At 43.9% G+C, this 15,241-nt stretch overlaps 1 protein-coding gene across 3 annotated transcripts; it reads left to right on the top strand.

Moving 5' to 3' along the window:
* The first annotated feature begins 3,241 nt into the window (after positions 1-3,241).
* On the top strand, positions 3,242-14,947 carry Vps11 (VPS11 core subunit of CORVET and HOPS complexes). Of its 3 annotated transcripts, none has more exons than XR_009226201.1 (16): positions 3,242-3,468; positions 5,065-5,209; positions 5,295-5,442; positions 5,977-6,140; positions 7,124-7,371; positions 8,076-8,277; positions 8,970-9,121; positions 9,983-10,169; positions 10,764-10,910; positions 11,025-11,213; positions 11,311-11,472; positions 12,021-12,160; positions 12,247-12,449; positions 12,578-12,749; positions 12,880-13,044; positions 14,110-14,244. XR_009226201.1 is itself a non-coding variant. In XM_058577176.1 (16 exons), exons 1-16 carry the CDS (start codon positions 3,278-3,280, stop codon positions 14,630-14,632), a joined length of 2,838 nt encoding a protein of 945 aa, XP_058433159.1. In that variant the 5' UTR covers positions 3,243-3,277; the 3' UTR covers positions 14,633-14,947. The 3 variants fall into 3 exon arrangements, 2 of the variants coding, with proteins under 2 accessions (XP_058433159.1, XP_058433160.1); XM_058577176.1 differs by lacking the exon at positions 12,880-13,044 and adding an exon at positions 14,468-14,947 and having other exon boundaries at positions 3,243-3,468; positions 14,110-14,332; XM_058577177.1 differs by lacking the exon at positions 12,880-13,044 and adding an exon at positions 14,468-14,947 and having other exon boundaries at positions 3,244-3,468; positions 5,307-5,442; positions 14,110-14,332.
* The last annotated feature ends 294 nt before the right edge of the window (positions 14,948-15,241 follow it).

Genomic DNA, 15,241 nt, shown 5'->3' with positions numbered 1-15,241 from the left:
GGTTTGTTTATAATGATGGACATATAAGTTGTCATTCAATTCCATAGAGAAAGATTGTTTCTCAATAATTAACTCTACTTTTTGGGCTGGGGCTATAGCTCCGTGCGCAGAGTACTTGCCTAGCATTTGCAAGGCACTGGGTTCAATCCTCAGCACCACATAAAAATAAACACACAAAACAAAGGCATTCTGCCATCTACAACTACAAAAAAAGTTGTTGTTTTTTTGTTAAATAAGTAACTTGGGGCTGGGGATGTGGCTCAAGCGGTAGCGCGATCGCCTGGCATGCTTGGGGTGCTGGGTTCGATCCTCAGCACCACATAAAAAAGTAAAAGATGTTGTGTCCACCGAAAACTAAAAAATAAATATTAAAAAATTCTCTCTCTCAAAAATAATTAACTCTACTTTTGGCCAACTATCTGCTATATTCTTTCCATTCATTTCATTTCAAACAGAGAGCATGCATTTTAACATTTATTGGGCCTCTGTCATTCAATCACTGTTCAAGGTGTATATAGATGGGTACAAGCTTGTCCTTATCCTCAGAGAAGTCACAATCTGCCAGGAAAATCTGCTATGAACAAACATTGCACTTCCTAAATCCTATTGGATGATTGCACATTGATAGACTCAGCCTTCCCTGTTCCTAGAAGAGTTCCCACCCCCAGAATACACTTGATGGGAGCAGTCTGGCTACAGTTACAATTCTCAGCTTGGGTACTCTGTCCCCCTGGGAGGTGTAGCAGGTGCAAGTGCTCTGGGGAGTCACCTGTTTTGTTCTCTGATCAGAAAGGATAGAATTTCACAAGAACAAGTTGTGGAACAATGGGAAATTCTTTATGTAAAACTGATTTAGATTGACCTTGGCAGGTGAACTCACTTAATTTTATTGTTTTATTTTGGTACTGGGGATTGACCCTGGGGGTGCTTAACCACTGAGCCACATGCCTAGCCTTTTCTTTTTAAATATATATATTTTATTTAGAGACAGGATCTTGCTGAGTTGCTTAGGGCCTTGCTAAGTTGATGAGGCTGGCTTTTGAACTCGTGATCCTCCTGCCTCCACCTCCCCAGCTGCTGGGATTACAGGTGTGTGCCTCCGTACTTGGCTAACTCCTTGACCAGAATAACTTGTTAATAGTATTTGAGAGCTATATCCTTACATAACATTGCAGAAACCCAAGAAAAAGTTGCTGTCTTTCAGGATACTGACAGAAAAGTAAAATGAACACATCAGCAAAGGCATATGTATATGTTATAAACCATACAAATTACATCATGAGCTGAGGGCAATGTTGATCAGGTAGAGAACATCCTGGATTACAAGAATTTATTTTTATCAATTTACTAATTTATTTTTTGTGGTACTGTGAATTGCCCCTGGCGCACTCCACCACTGAGCTATATGCCAGTCCTTTTTATTTTTTGAGAGGGTCTCCCTAAATTGCTGAGGCTAGCCTCAAACTTGCAATCCTCTTGCCTCAGCCTCCTAAGAGGCTGGGATTACAAGCATTAGCCACTATGCCCAGTGGGTCAGGAGAATTTAAACCAACAAAAATAGTTGTTATCCAACAAATCTAAGATTTTATCTAAAAATGCATACTATACATACATTTACAAACAGACTGTTAGTAACAGCTTTATTCATAACAATTGAAAACTACCCAAATGCCCATCAATAATCGTTAGAGTCACACATGGCAATTTTACACAGTAGTGAGAATAAGACCATTATATAACACAACTTAAATGAATTCAAACAAAATGGAGTCAATGGAGCCAAAGGATACATACTGTATAATTTTACTTACATAAAGTTTAAAAACAGGCAAAACTAAGTTATAGTGAATGGGAAGGTAGCATTTCAAAGAAAGCATTAGGCAAGCTTCTGTGAGAATTCAGTGGGTGGTAGCATGTGTCCTCAATGACACTAGAATAAATAATTCGTATTTAGTCTTGGTGTTATGAAAAAACATTTTCTGCACCATTGTGCCTGGAGGTAATATGAATTTGAATAGGACACAGGGACAGATGAGAGACACAGAATTGGGAACATTCCCCAGCTTGCATTGGGGATTGTTGTGTAAAGAAGAGAAAATAAACTGTTATGGTGGTACACACCTGTAATCTCAGCTGCTCAGGAGGCTAATGCAAGAGGATCACAAGTTTGAGGCCAGCTCAGCAATTTAGGGAGACCCTATCTTAAAATTAAAATAAATAAATATGAAACACTGGGGATGTACTTCAGTGGTAAGAGCCCCGGTGTTCAATTCCCAGTACCAAGAAACAATACAAAACAAAAACATGTTTTCAGCCAAATGCAATGGCATAGGTTTGTAACCTCAGCTACCCAGAAAGCTGAGGCAGGGGGATTGCAAGTTCAAGGTCAGTCTGGAAAATTTAGCGGGACACTGTCTCAAATTCAAAGGACCAAGGATGTAGTTCAGTGGTAGAGTGCTTGCCTAACAGGCAATGAGGCCCTGGGTTCAATACTGAGTGCCACAAAAATAAAAAAAAATAAAAAAATAAAAAAGAACAAGAAACATGTTTTGAGTGTCCATTAGATGCCACATGCTCTGACAGGGGTACACAAAAAGAAGATACTGACTATGGTTTGCAATGTGTGTTTCGTGGCCGATACAAATTTCTATTTCTTCTTTCTTACAGCTGAGAAATTGGTTTCCCATACGTTGCTTCATTGTACCCTAAAATAATCCTGTGAAGTCAAAAGCATAATTCACTTAGGCATGACATTTTTTTAAATTCCTGAGCGCAGGGGCATTTTGTGGAGCAGGAAACTGATGCTCAAAAAAAGTGAAAGGGCCGGTGCGTTGGCGCACGCCTGTAATCCCTGCCACTGGAGAGGCTGAGGCAGGAGGATCGCAAATTTAAGGCTGGCCTCAACGTATGGAGACCCTCAACAACTTAGCGAGATCCTGTCCCCGCCCCCCCCCCCAAAAAAAAAGGCTGGGGTGTGGCTCAGCGGTTTAGCGCCTCTGGATTGATTCCCCAGCATCCATCCATCCATCCTTCCATCAACCAATAAATAAATAAATAAATAATGCGAAGGGTTCAGCTCTTAAAATTTTCAACTAGCGCAGTCATAAAATCGGGCAAACTCGCAACCTGCGCAGCAAGCGGCCCCGCCCACTCTCCCAGCAGCCGGTGGCTGTCCTCCAGACTCCGAGGAGCTGAAGCTGCGGGAAGCCGCGGGTCACATGACCAGCTGGTACCGGTCACATGACATAGCTTCTGGAGGCGGGGGCTCTCGGCCAAGATGGCGGCTTACCTGCAGTGGCGGCGCTTCGTTTTTTTCGACAAGGAACTGGTGAAGGAGCCGCTGGGCAATGATGGGGCCGCTCCCGGAACCGCGCCTGCCTCTGGATCTACTGTTTCCAAGTTCCTTTGCCTCCCCCCTGGAATCACTGTCTGCGACTCAGGCAGAGGGAGCTTGGTCTTTGGAGATATCCTTCCTCTCGAGCTCTCTTCCCTTCCCGGATCCCCGAAGAGATCCAGCTGGGATAGAATCTGTCAGAGTGGTTCGTGCTTGGTTCCACTTCCCATTAGATGGCTGCCCAGACCTCTTCTGTGGTCTGAGGGAAGAAGGAAGGAAGTCCATTTTCTAATTTGTCAATCGAGCAGTACTGGGCAAGTCATTTATTTAACCTCTCTGGGCTTCAATTTCCTTATCTGTAAAGGGGTGTGAATGCCAATTTGGCAAGGTTATTTTAAGATCAGTCCCTCAAAATGGATGCAGGTTGCCTTTCAGAGATGAAAATGTAGGCCGGGGTTGTGGCTCAATGGTAGAGCGCTTGCCTAGCGTGCGTGAGGCACTGGATTCGATATCCGGCACCACATAAAAATAAATAAATAAAGTAAAGGTATTGTGTCTATCTACAACTAAAAACAAGAATTTAAAAAAAAAGATGAAAATGTAAGGTGTCATCTTCCCTGACTAATATTGTGGAGGAAGCAGTAAATGAGACCAGAGTTTCTTGCTTTTTGCTCTTTAAGTGACAAGTGGGAAAACATTTGAAAATTTTGAAGATGTATGTTCATGTTAGTTGTTGTGTGGGTTCCCATCTAAAAATAAGTACAGTAGACCTCTAGTGGATGCCCGAAGCTCTGAATAGTGCCAAACCCCATAGGTACTATGTTTTTTCCTATCCAGATGTTCCTCAACTTATGATGGGGTTCTCCTTAAGTTGATAGTATTTTAAGTAGGAAATATGTTTAACACACCTAAGCCACAGATTATTATAGTTCATCCACACAGTACATATCAGTAGTATATCAGTTCATCCCTGTGATCCTGTGACTAACAGTATCATATTGATATCATTAGTCCAGGAAAAGATTAAAATTCTAAGTACAGTTGGGCCTAATGGCACATGCCTCTAACCCAATAGCTTGGGAGGCTGAGGCAGGAGGATGGCCAATTCAAAGCCAGCCTCAGCAATTTAGCAAGACCCTGTCTCAAAAATAAAAAGGGTTGGGGATGTGGCTTAGTAGTGAAGCACCCCTGGGTTTAATCCTTGGTTAAAAAAAAAAAAATTCTAAGTAAAATTTCTTCTGACTGTATATCACATTCAACGCCATTGTAAATGAAAAATTGGGGGAATAGCTGTGCATACATGCCTATGATGAAGTTTAATTTGTAAATTGGGCACAGTAAGAGATTAGCAACCATGCCAGGCATTGTGGCTCATGCCTATAATCCCCGTGGCTCAGGAGGCTGAGTCAGGAGGATCATAAGTTCAAAGCCAGCCTCAGTATCGGTGAGGTGCAAAGCAACTTAGACCCTGTCTCTAAATAAAATACAAAATGTGGCTCAGTGGTTGAGGGCCCCTGAGTTCAATCCCCAGTACCACCCCCCCAAAAAAAGAGAGATTAGTAACCATAACTAATAAAACATAACAATATATTGTAAGAAAAGTTGTATGAATGTGATTTCTCAAAATACTTAATTTCTTATTGCACCACAGTAACTAATGCAAATCTAGACAAGGGGGGACCACTGTATCTTTCCTTGGAAAGGCGGCTCCTTGACTACCCTGCACATATGGAAGGCCAAATATGGTTCTTGCCACGTTCCCTACAGCTTACAGGATTCCAGGCCTATAAACTACGGGTAACACACCTGTACCAATTGAAGCAGCACAATATTCTAGCATCTGTTGGTGAGGATGAAGAGGGAATCAACCCCCTGGTGAGTCTCAGAATGGGAACAAGAAGATTGAGGAATTTTTGTTTGTTTGTTTTGCTGGAGGGAGACTAGCATTCATACTTCTGAGGTCTGTCCACAGGTAAAGATCTGGAACTTGGAGAAGAGAGATGGTGGCAATCCACTATGCACCCGAATCTTCCCTGCAATCCCAGGAACAGAGCCAACTGTTGTGTCCTGTTTGACTGTCCATGAAAATCTCAACTTTATGGCCATCGGTAAGCAGAAAGAAGGCAAAGCTAACACTTTGAGATTCTTTATAGATTTTCTTCAGAGTTGTTTCCACAGTGATGATGTTTATTGTTTAAATGGGATTATTTCATACCAAACTGAGGCCTTTGAGATATTGAGATTTGGAATGGGAAGTGGTTTAATTTTTTTCTTTGAAAATGAGTCAGTGAGGCCAGGTGTGGTGGCGCACTTGTACTCCCAGTGGTTTGGGAGGTGGAGGCAGGAGGATTGCGAGTTCAAAGCCAGCCTCAGCAATTTGGTGAGGCACTAAGCAACTCAGTGAGACCTTGTCTCTAACAAAAAACAAAATAGGGCTAGGGATGTGGCTCAGTGGTCAAGTGCCCCTGAGTTCAATCCCTGGTACCCCCCAAAAAGAGAAAATGAGTCAGTGAGTACCAACATTCAGGTTAACCATTAGGCAAGTTGGGTATGAGAAAGTTTGTTTCTAATAAGTGCCTCAAAAGATCATTTTCCCTGATCTTTTCAGCCTCACTGAAGTGCTGTTTCCTGCTCTCCTACAGGATTCACAGATGGCAGTGTTACATTGAACAAAGGTGACATCACTCGGGACCGACATAGCAAGACTCAGATTTTGCACAAAGGCAACTATCCTGTTACTGGACTGGCCTTTCGCCAAGCAGGAAAGACCACTCACTTGTTTGTCGTAACAACAGAGAATGTCCAGGTATGACCAAAGCCACTGTTATCAGGGGCAGGCAACAAGGGTTTCTCCATTGCTCAGAAGGTAGGGCAAGGACTGAGTAAGTTCGTTTTCAATACATATTCTTGAATCATTTGCCCAGCTTAATATTTTATTTCTTCACTTGGGAGACTGAGAAGAGCTAAACTTAGAAAAAGAACCCTGGGTTTATAGTGAAAAGACATGATTTTTCCCCCATAATTTGTTAAGTGACATGTGATAAGCAGCTTACCTCTCTGGTTCCTGCTGCTCCTAATTTTAATGGTCTACTCTCCCAGAAATATTCTTGATAAAACAGTAAGATAATTACATATCTCTTTACTTGCATAATTCCTGGGTTATGTAGTGATAATATATGTAGAGGAAGAAAATATGATCTCTGCTTATGTATTTATTTAATAGATGGCTGATAGATAGGCATGTGTATCCACAGGTGAGCACCTATAATCCCAGCCATTTAGGAGACTGAGACAAGAGACTCACAAGTTCAAGGCCAGCCTTGAAAATTTAATGAGACCCTGGCTCAAAAAAAAACAGGCTGGGGTTGTGGCTCAGTGGTAGAGCAGTTGCCTAGCATACGCATGAGGAACTGGATTTTGTTCTCAGTACTGCATGTAAATAAATAAATAAAAATAAAGGTCCATTAACAACTAAAAAAATATAAAAAGTAAAAAGGATGGGATGTAGCTCAGTGGTAAAGTGCCCCTGGGTTTAATTCCCAGTACAGAAGGGGGGAAGAAAAAAGGCTGGGGATGTAGTTCAGTGGCGGAGAGCCTTTGGGTTTGATCCTCAGTACCAGAAAAAAAATTAATAATCATAAATTGGTGATAGTTAAAGCAGAAGGTAGGCAAAGTCTTCAGCTGAGCTGAAAAGAAGTGAGAGTCAGTCTAGAGATAGGAATACTTTTGTGAAGGCTTTGTTGCTACCCCTTTAAAGGGAGATTGTTAACCCTTCCTTTCTTCTGACAGTCCTATATAGTTTCTGGAAAGGACTACCCTCGTGTGGAGTTGGACACCCATGGTTGTGGTCTGCGCTGCTCAGCACTAAGTGACCCTTCTCAGGATCTGCAATTCATTGTGGCTGGTGATGAATGTGTCTACCTTTATCAGCCTGATGAACGTGGGCCCTGCTTTGCCTTTGAGGGCCATAAGCTCATTGCCCATTGGTTTAGAGGCTACCTTGTCATTGTCTCTCGTGACCGGAAGGTTTCTCCCAAGTAAGGATGCCAGGGAGATGGGAAAAGGAGAGGGCTGGACTTCTTCCCCAGAATTAGTCTGATTTTAAAATCCTAATGCCAGGATCCTGCCAATCTCCCTACTTTGGTTTTATGTAGATTGCACTTCCACCTAGATTATTACACATTTTTACTGAAAAATGTATTTTTGTTGCTACATAGCCCTGGTATACTAGAATGCTTCAGAATTTGAGTTGGTATTGTTTTTTTTATCTTTTAGTCAATATAAGGGATTGGATAGTGGAGGAATTGAAAGGGTTGTGAAGTACAGGACACCGTTTTTTGTTGTTGTTTTCCAGAGCTACCAAAAGGGGGAGGTGGGGTCTTCTGCATGATGTGAGTACACTCTGTTAGATGGTTTGTCTTCATTTAGAACCAAGCAGTGTTTCACATATATCATGCACTGGATGATTATTTTTTAAATGGGTAGGTGTCTAAATGTCCTTAATTTTCTACTCTGATGGCTGAATTAATTATAAGATCTACAGGGTGAGAACAGAATTGTATGTTCTCTTTCTGCAGCTACCAGCACAGTGCTGCATATTATAGGATGAACTGCTAGAAGAGCCAAAGGTGATTTATTTTGGGTAGAATGGGCAGCACCAAAGCTGTCATGGGAAAGGAAAACAAAGGAGAGCTGAGACAGAGGTAATCCAAATACTTGGTTCTTTTTCTTTCCTATGCAGGTCAGAGTTTACCAGCAGGGACTCTCAGAGCTCCGACAAGCAAATTCTCAACATCTATGACCTGTGCAACAAGTTCATAGCCTATAGTGCTATCTTTGAGGATATAGTGGATGTGCTTGCTGAGTGGGGATCCCTGTACGTGCTGACGCGGGATGGGCGGGTCCACGCACTGCAGGAGAAGGACACACAGACCAAACTGGAGGCAAGGCCACCAGGTTCCCAAAGTTGACATAGGCACTTAGAAGCAGCTGCAAGGACAGGTTTCCAAAATCACCTGGACCCAGGTGTAGATTGCACTTCCACCTAGATTATTACACATTTTTACTGAAAAATGTATTTTTGCTGCTACATAGCAAAAATTATTTGCTTTGGGTCCCAAATGTGCTTGGTGTCCTCAGGGTATTATGATAAGGTGGATGGCCTGCTAGATATGGTGGCACATGCCTTTAATTGCAGTATCTTAGGAGTCTGAGGAAGGAGGATTGCAAGTTTGAGGCCAGCCTCAACAACTTAATAAGACCCTAAGAAACTTTGTGAAACCCTGTCTCACAATTTAAAAGTAGTGCTGGGAATGTAGCTTAGTGGTAGAGCACCCAGTTTCCATCCTTAGTACCAAAACAAACAAATGAAAAAACAAAGGTAGATGGCCTGGGATGAGGCTTTGGAAGGAAGTGATGTTTGGGATCCTAAGCCTACTCTCAAGGTTCATTTTGTTTGCAGAGGTCCTTAACATTTGAGGTGATGTTGGTCTTGAGAGAATCTGGAAAGTCTTGCTCCATCTAGGATCTAATCAGATTAGGACTCCAGGACTATCTGCCTATATGTTGCGGGCACATTTTGAGGTATCTTCTCAGGACTGCTTCTACCAATTTTATAATTTCTCTCCTCTTCTAGATGCTATTTAAGAAGAATTTATTTGAGATGGCTATTAACCTGGCCAAGAGCCAACATCTGGACAGTGATGGGCTGGCCCAGATCTTCATGCAGTATGGAGACCATCTCTATAGCAAGGGCAACCATGATGGGGCCGTCCAGCAATATATCCGGTCAGTATGGTGGTGATATGGCAAATAGCTCTAAATGCAGATTCAGGCAGCCAGATTGCTGAAACCTGTGCTCAGGGAAGAAGCTTGAACTCAACCAGGAACTATTTGTTTTTTTCTATAGAAACTGTGATGCCTCAAACGAGAGAATAAGAGATCTTATTGGAAATGGAATGTTTAAGGTCAAATATAATATGACCAACATGTAGCTAAGCTGATGATTACCTATCATTTTAAACTTTAGGTTGACCTTTGTCAATAACATTCATTTTGACCGGATTCTTTAAAGAAAAAAGGTATTCATCTCTTGCTTCCATACTTCTTCCCATGGTAATAATTCTTGGAATTTTTGCCTTGATAAGAAGTTTTGGAGCCAGGTGTGGTGGTGTACACCTGTAATCCCAGCAGCTTGGTAGGCTGAGGCAGGAGGATCACAGGTTCAAAGCCAGCTTCAGCAGAAGCAAGGCAGTAAGCAACTCAGTGAGACCCTGTCTTTAAATAAAATGCAAAATAGGGCTGGGGATATGGCTCAGTGGTTGAATGCCCCTGAGTTCAATCCCTGGTAACCCCCCTTAAAAAAAAAAAAAAGTTTTGAAAAACTCTCTAGCCTCATTCCCAACCACTCTTGAATCCCTGTTGTCAACCAAATTTAAGTACCAGTACCCTGGAGCCTCTTGCTACTTAATGTGGTCGGCTGACTAGTAGTACTCAAATACCTAGGACTCTGTCAGAAATGCAAAATCCTAGGACCCACCCAAGACCTACTAAAACAATTTGCATTTTAAGAAGATTTGCAAGTGACTGCTATGCATATTACTTTGAGAAGTATACTGATGCAGATGATGACAATGCACATCTCTCTAGAACCATTGGAAAGTTGGAGCCATCATATGTGATCCGCAAGTTTCTGGATGCTCAGCGCATCCACAACCTGACCGCCTACCTGCAGACCCTGCACCGACAATCTCTGGCCAATGCTGACCATACCACCCTGCTTCTGAACTGCTATACCAAGCTTAAGGACAGCTCAAAGTTGGAGGAGTTCATCAAGGTCCCGGGTGATGTTGGGGGGATGATTCCTAGAGGGCCCCACTGAGCATGAAGTGCCTCTACCAGGGCTTGCTCTTTTTCAACAGCACACAGGGTAAGGGCTGCCCTTATCTGGGAACCAGCACCCTCTATTCTATAAATGGGGAAGAGGAGGAGTTATTCACGGCTAGTTCTTGTTCTTCTCCCCTCTTATTTTTTTTTAAATAATTTTTTAGGTGTTGATGGACCTTTATTTTATTCATTTATTTTTATGTGGTGCTGAGAATCAAACCCAGTGCCTCACAGTTGTGAGGTAAGCACTCTACCACTGAGCCACAACCCCAGTCCATCCCTTCTTATTTTATAATGCAAGAAATTTCCTTAGTATCTAAGCCCAATGGCATTAGGGAAGCCCTGTGTCCCCAGAGATATCCCTCTAATGGTAGGGACAAAGGAAGGCCTCTGGCCATTCATTAAATTCTGAGAGGCTGGCCAGCATGTTTTCAAAGCATTGACTTCATTACTTGAGGAATGTGTCTTATCATAAGATGCCTATTTCCTCTCCCTTCCCTAGTCACCTTTGTGCAAATGATTTTGTCTACTGTCTCCCTGGCAGACAAAGAGCGAGAGTGAAGTCCACTTTGATGTGGAGACAGCCATCAAGGTTCTCCGGCAGGCTGGCTACTACTCCCATGCCCTCTATCTGGCTGAGAACCATGCACATCATGAGTGGTACTTGAAGATCCAGCTAGAGGACATTAAGGTGGGTGAGGCTCTTGATTCAAGCAGAGCCCTGTTCTTTTTTTGAGGACATTCTGGAATGATGAACCTGGTGGGTGAGGCAGGAGTGGGCACTAGTCTGCTGTTTTCTTCACAGAATTATCAGGAAGCCCTTCGCTATATCGGCAAGCTGCCTTTTGAGCAGGCAGAGAGCAACATGAAACGCTATGGCAAAATCCTCATGCACCACATACCAGAGCAGACAACCCATTTGCTAAAGGGACTTTGTACTGACTATCGACCAAGCCCAGAAGGCCGAGGAGACAGGGATGCTCCAGGATGCAGGGTAAAGCCTCAAGGAGAACAACTTTTGATAACAGGTATTACCTTAGGGGCCTCCTGGGTACCAAGACCACTTACTCCCCTCTCTCCCTCAATGCTAGGCCAACTCTGAGGAGTTCATCCCCATCTTTGCAAACAACCCAAGAGAGCTGAAAGCCTTTCTAGAGCACATGAGTGAAGTACAGCCAGACTCACCCCAGGGAATCTATGATACCCTCCTTGAGCTACGGCTGCAAAACTGGGCCCATGAAAAGGATCCACAGGTGAGGCTTGGCTACATATGCAAAGGTGTTAGAGAGAAGACAGTTCTTGGGCTGGCGGGTATAGCTCAGTGGTAGAGCATTTGCCTAGTATGTCTGAGGCCCTGGGTTCCCCAGCACTGAAAAACAAAAACAAAGATAGTTTTTTTTTTTTTTTGGTACTGGGGATTGAACCCAGGGATGCTTAACCACTGAGCCACATCACCAGCCCTTTTTTTTATTTTGAGACAGGGTCTCATTAAATTGCTTAGGGCCTTGCTAAGTTGCTAAGGCTGGCTTTGAATTTGTGATCCTCCTGCCTCAGCCTCCCAAGTGGTTGGGATTACAGGTGTGTGACACCATGCCCAAGATAGTTCTTGCTGTCTCTATTCTTCCATCCTTGTGGCTGCCTTTTGCTGCTTTCCTTATGCCATTATACCTGGCCCTAGGGCTAAATGGTTTTCAATGAAGAGGAAACTGTACTGAGGGAAGAAGAGAGTCTACTGGCCTATCTCAAGAGACTTTTTGATTTTCCCTTCATGTCCAGCAGCCCTATCCTCCTCCTTCCCTAGATCAAAGAGAAGCTTCATGCAGAGGCCATTTCCCTGCTGAAAAGTGGCCGCTTCTGTGACGTCTTTGACAAGGCGCTGGTCCTGTGCCAGATGCATGACTTCCAGGATGGAGTCCTTTACCTCTATGAACAAGGGAAACTGTAAGATTTGGAGACTCCCAGGGAAAGGAAAATCCAGGTAATTTTCCAGGGACAGTCAGTGAGATGTGCCCTTGCCCCTGCCCTAGGTTCCAGCAAATTATGCACTACCACATGCAGCATGAACAGTACCGGCAGGTGATCGCGGTGTGTGAGCGCCATGGGGAGCAGGACCCCTCATTGTGGGAACAGGCCCTCAGCTACTTTGCCCGCAAGGAAGAGGACTGCAAGGAGTATGTGGCAGCTGTGCTCAAGCATATTGAAAGCAAGAACCTCATGCCACCTCTTCTAGGTACTTGGGAAGACAGGATGGGTGGGCAACAGGCAGCTGACAGGGGCCCTGTAGCATGAGTCCTTCAGCTCTATCCAGAGGGGACTGGTTGGTTCATTGTCTTGTTTCCTCTTGGACCCCAATCTCAGTGGTGCAGACTCTGGCTCACAATTCTACAGCCACCCTATCCGTCATCAGAGACTACCTGGTCCAAAAACTGCAGAAACAGAGCCAGCAGATTGCACAGGATGAGCTGCGGGTACGGCGGTACAGAGAGGAGACCACCCGCATCCGCCAGGAGATCCAGGAGCTCAAGGCAAGGTACCAGCAGCTGGATACATGGAGGGGGGTATAGGGGATAACCGATAACCTTGACCTCACAGGGTGTACTTTTTCCAAACACAGGATTGTATGGAGTGTTTTCATCCTTTTTTTTTTTTTTTTGGTGCAGTGCTGGGGATAAAACCCAGGGTCTTGCACATTCCAGGCATATGCTGTATCTACCATTAAGCTACACCACATCCCCTTGAAGATCTATTTTAATGGAGGAATTCCAAAGAATGGTTTATTGTTTAAATCATTATTTATTGGCCTTTGGAGTTAATATTAAATTGAGGCAGGTATTTTTCTTTCTGTTTATGCCTGATTTACCTTCTCTAAACACATTTGTGGTTGGAAGCCATTCTGCAGTAAAAGTCTTGACTTTAGAAAATGCAGAAAGTGCCGGACATGGTAGCACATGCCTGTAATCCCAGCAGCTGGGGAGGCTGAGGCAGGAGGATCATGAGTTCAAAGCCAGTCTCAACAACTTAGCAAGGCCCTAAGCATCTCAGCAAGACCCTCCTCTAAATAAAACATAAAAAAGGGCTGGGGAGGGGTGTGGCTCAGTGGTTATGCACCCCTGGGTTCAATCCTCAGTGTGTGTGTGGGGGCGGTGGAATTCAGAAAGTAGGTAATTTAGAATTACTCGTGGTAAGCATTATTCCCAAGTCTTCTCTGCCTTTAACAATGTAAAATATTTTTAGACAAGTTTCTTCATACCACAAATACTTATTGAGCCCCTGTTATGGGCCACACAGACAAGAAGGCCTGCCTTTACAGAGCTCACATCATAGAGGAAGAAACAAACAGTAAGCATCTTAATAGGCAACCTATTATAGTGTGTTGGATTGTGGTAAATTCTAAGAGAAAGTTAACAAGAGCAGGGAACAGGAGTGTATATTTCAAGGTATTTATTTATTTATTATATGAGTACTGGGGATAGAACCCAGGACCTTGTGCATGCTAGCTCTACCACTGAGCTACATCTCCAGCCCCACTACAGCTTTTTATCAAACGTAGTTAGTTTTGCAAAGGTAGGTAAATCACAATTTTAGATTAGGTAGGCCAGAAAGGCCTTATTAAAAGGGTCACATCTGAGTGTTTACCTAAAAGGGAATTTAGTAGTAGTGAAAACTCAAAGCGGTAAAACTATCCCTCTGGGTTACTAGCACTTGCTAAGCCTCCAAGTCCAGGATAGTTGTCCTCATTTGACTCCCTTTAAGTGATAAGAAGAGCAAGCAGGGCTTTTAGTCCTTCATAGGGAACTTTACTTATCCATTCCAGGTGCCTGCTCTCTCAGAGGGGTGCTTGGTCCTGTCCTCATTCTTTGCCACTCATTTCTGTTATCCCTTGCCCATAGTCCAAAGATTTTCCAGAAGACCAAGTGCAGCATCTGTAACAGTGCCTTGGAGTTGCCCTCAGTCCATTTCCTGTGTGGCCATTCCTTCCATCAGCACTGCTTTGAGAGTTACTCTGAAAGTGATGCTGACTGCCCCACCTGCCTCCCTGAAAACCGGAAGGTCATGGATATGATCCGCGCCCAGGAACAGAAACGAGATCTCCACGATCAGTTCCAGCACCAGGTGGGGATGAGTGGCCATGTGGGACAGGGAACTTCCACCAGCACAGAGCCCCCAGAGTCCTGGAGGGCTCATTTTTGTTTTTCTCTTCAGGAAACAAGCACTTTAGTTCTGATTCTTACTTCTCTTTCCCTATAGCTCAAGTGCTCCAACGACAGCTTCTCTGTGATTGCTGACTACTTTGGCCGAGGCGTTTTCAATAAATTGACTCTGCTGACTGACCCTCCCACAGCTAGACTGACCCCTAGCCTGGAAGCGGGGCTGCAGCGGGATCTGCTGATGCACTCCAAGAGGGGAACTTAAGTAGCTCTTGGGAAAGCCTGTGGCATGGTGGATATGGGCCATGGTTGCACAGAAGGGAGGCAGAAGTGCCCACGGCTCCACTCTGATTTGATGCCATTGCCCTCATGATCTGAGGGGACTTTCTTTTCATGCCCCTTTTGCCAGCCTGCTGTCCTTCCTGTTGACTAGCAGAATAGATTAATCCAGACTAATGGGGGAGGGCACCTCAGCAACCTCTGAGTATGGACAATAGCTGCTTTATTCTCTGTTCAAGAGCACCAGGCTGTGCTTGGGTCCCTGCTCTGAGTCTATAAATAAAAGAATATAATGATTTGAGAGTTGAAACATCTTTTTTGGGGAACTTTCTGGATTTTTAACTGTGTATTACGTACTTTCCTCTGTTCTGGAGTCCAGTTCCCTTCCTACAGACTTGGAGATTATGTTGATTCACCCTTATCTCAGCAGTCAGTGGGGCCTGGTGCATTGAGCACAGTTCAACTTACTGTAGAAGCTCTTCAAAAGGCAATAATGTGCTGGCAGGGAGGCATAAAAAAAATCCCAGGAACTCAGGAGGTTGGGGCAGGATTGCAAGTTGAAGGCCCTAAGCAACTTATCCAGAACCTGTCTCAA

The sequence above is a fragment of the Marmota monax genome, unplaced genomic scaffold (genome assembly GCF_021218885.2).
Source record: "Marmota monax isolate L192 unplaced genomic scaffold, Marmota_monax_Labrador192_F-V1.1 WCK01_AAM20220418_F8-fsc00081, whole genome shotgun sequence".
In the NCBI taxonomy this organism is placed as follows: domain Eukaryota; kingdom Metazoa; phylum Chordata; class Mammalia; order Rodentia; family Sciuridae; genus Marmota; species Marmota monax.
Note: the sequence above shows the minus strand (reverse complement) of the source record. Positions and strands in the feature narration are given on the sequence as shown.